The 1,300-nt window shown below is 56.8% G+C and overlaps 1 protein-coding gene across 1 annotated transcript in view; it reads left to right on the top strand.

The window, feature by feature from the left end:
* Positions 1-23: 23 nt before the first annotated feature.
* Positions 24-1,300, top strand: part of GPR78 (G protein-coupled receptor 78) — a 5,454-nt gene continuing 4,177 nt past the window's right edge. Inside the window, exons 1-2 of the mRNA XM_009328821.1 lie at positions 24-691; positions 1,125-1,238. Coding sequence (XP_009327096.1) covers positions 24-691; positions 1,125-1,238 — 782 coding nt within the window. The remainder of the gene's footprint in view (positions 692-1,124; positions 1,239-1,300) is intronic.

The following is a 1,300-nucleotide window of genomic DNA, read 5'->3' as shown; positions in this document are numbered from 1 at the left end:
CGCTCCAGGCGACCCGCTGAGAGATGGACTTGGCAGGCGTGCTGCTGGCGTTGCTCCTCGTGCTGGTGCTGGTCGTCTCTCTGCTCTCCAACCTCCTGGTGCTGCTATGCTTCGTCTACAGTACGGAGATCCGCAAGCAGGTCGCCGGCGTTTTCCTGGTGAACTTATCCTTTTGCAACCTGCTCCTCACCGTCCTGAACATGCCTTTTACCCTGCTCGGGATCCTGAGGAACCAGCAGCCCCTCGGGGACTGCGTCTGCAAAGCGGTGGGTTTCCTGGAAACTTTCCTGACTTCCAACACGATGCTGAGCATGGCAGCGCTCAGCATCGACAAATGGATTGCCGTGGTGTTCCCCTTAAGCTACACCAGCAAGATGCGGTATAAGGACGCTGTGATACTGATGGGCTACTCGTGGCTCCACTCCCTCACGTTCCCCTTGGTATCCTTGTTTTACTCGTGGGTAGATTACAGCAGCGTTTATGCCTCTTGCACCTTGCACCTGAAGGAAGAGACGGAGCGGAGAAGGTTTACAGTGTTCACCATCGTCTTTCACTCCACCAGTTTCATGCTGTCGCTGGTGATCTTGTGTTTCACCTATTTAAAGGTGTTGAAAGTTGCCCGGTTCCACTGCAAGCGGATAGACATTATTACCATGCAGACTCTGGTTTTGCTGGTGGATATCCACCCCAGGTAATGCGTGCGTGTTCGTATTCACAGCCCCGGGGCACTTGCGGTAGGTACCGCGGGCGGAGAGGATGTCCTGCCTCCCCAGCACCCTTTCCTGCGCTCCTGCCTGCCCCGGCCACATGGCGAACGCTTCTGCCTCTAGTTTCAGACGCTGCTTATAGTGCCAGAAGACGGTGGCTTCTGCATTTGTAGCCTGCATTGTTTAAATGCTAGTCCCACTCGCCGGGTGCTCCCACTTGCCCGAGCTCCCTTTAACAGGGAGCCGCTGCTTTGGTGAGTGCGATCGTCCCCAGGCTCGGCGGGGCCGGGGCTGCCCTCCCCTCCCCCGGGGCAGGGGCTCTCGGGCCGGGAGCGAGTCCTTCCCTTCTCCCCTGGGCTCACATCTCGCCTCCTTGCTTCTTGCCTTAACCCACCGACTGCTCTTTTCCCTTTGCAGTGTGAAGCAGCGCTGTCTTAATGAGCAGAAACGGAGGAGGCAGCGGGCTACCAAGAAAATCAGTATTTTTATAGGGTCGTTCGTGATCTGTTTTGGTCCTTACATTATCACCAGGTTAGTATCGCCTCTTGGGGTGGGGGACTTTCCGGGACCGGTATGCCCTCTGATGCGCAGGT

The sequence above is a fragment of the Pygoscelis adeliae genome, unplaced genomic scaffold (assembly GCF_000699105.1).
Source record: "Pygoscelis adeliae isolate BGI_AS28 unplaced genomic scaffold, ASM69910v1 Scaffold66, whole genome shotgun sequence".
NCBI lineage: Eukaryota > Metazoa > Chordata > Aves > Sphenisciformes > Spheniscidae > Pygoscelis > Pygoscelis adeliae.
The sequence above is the reverse complement of the archived record's forward strand: the minus strand, read 5'-3'. Positions and strand labels throughout refer to the sequence as shown.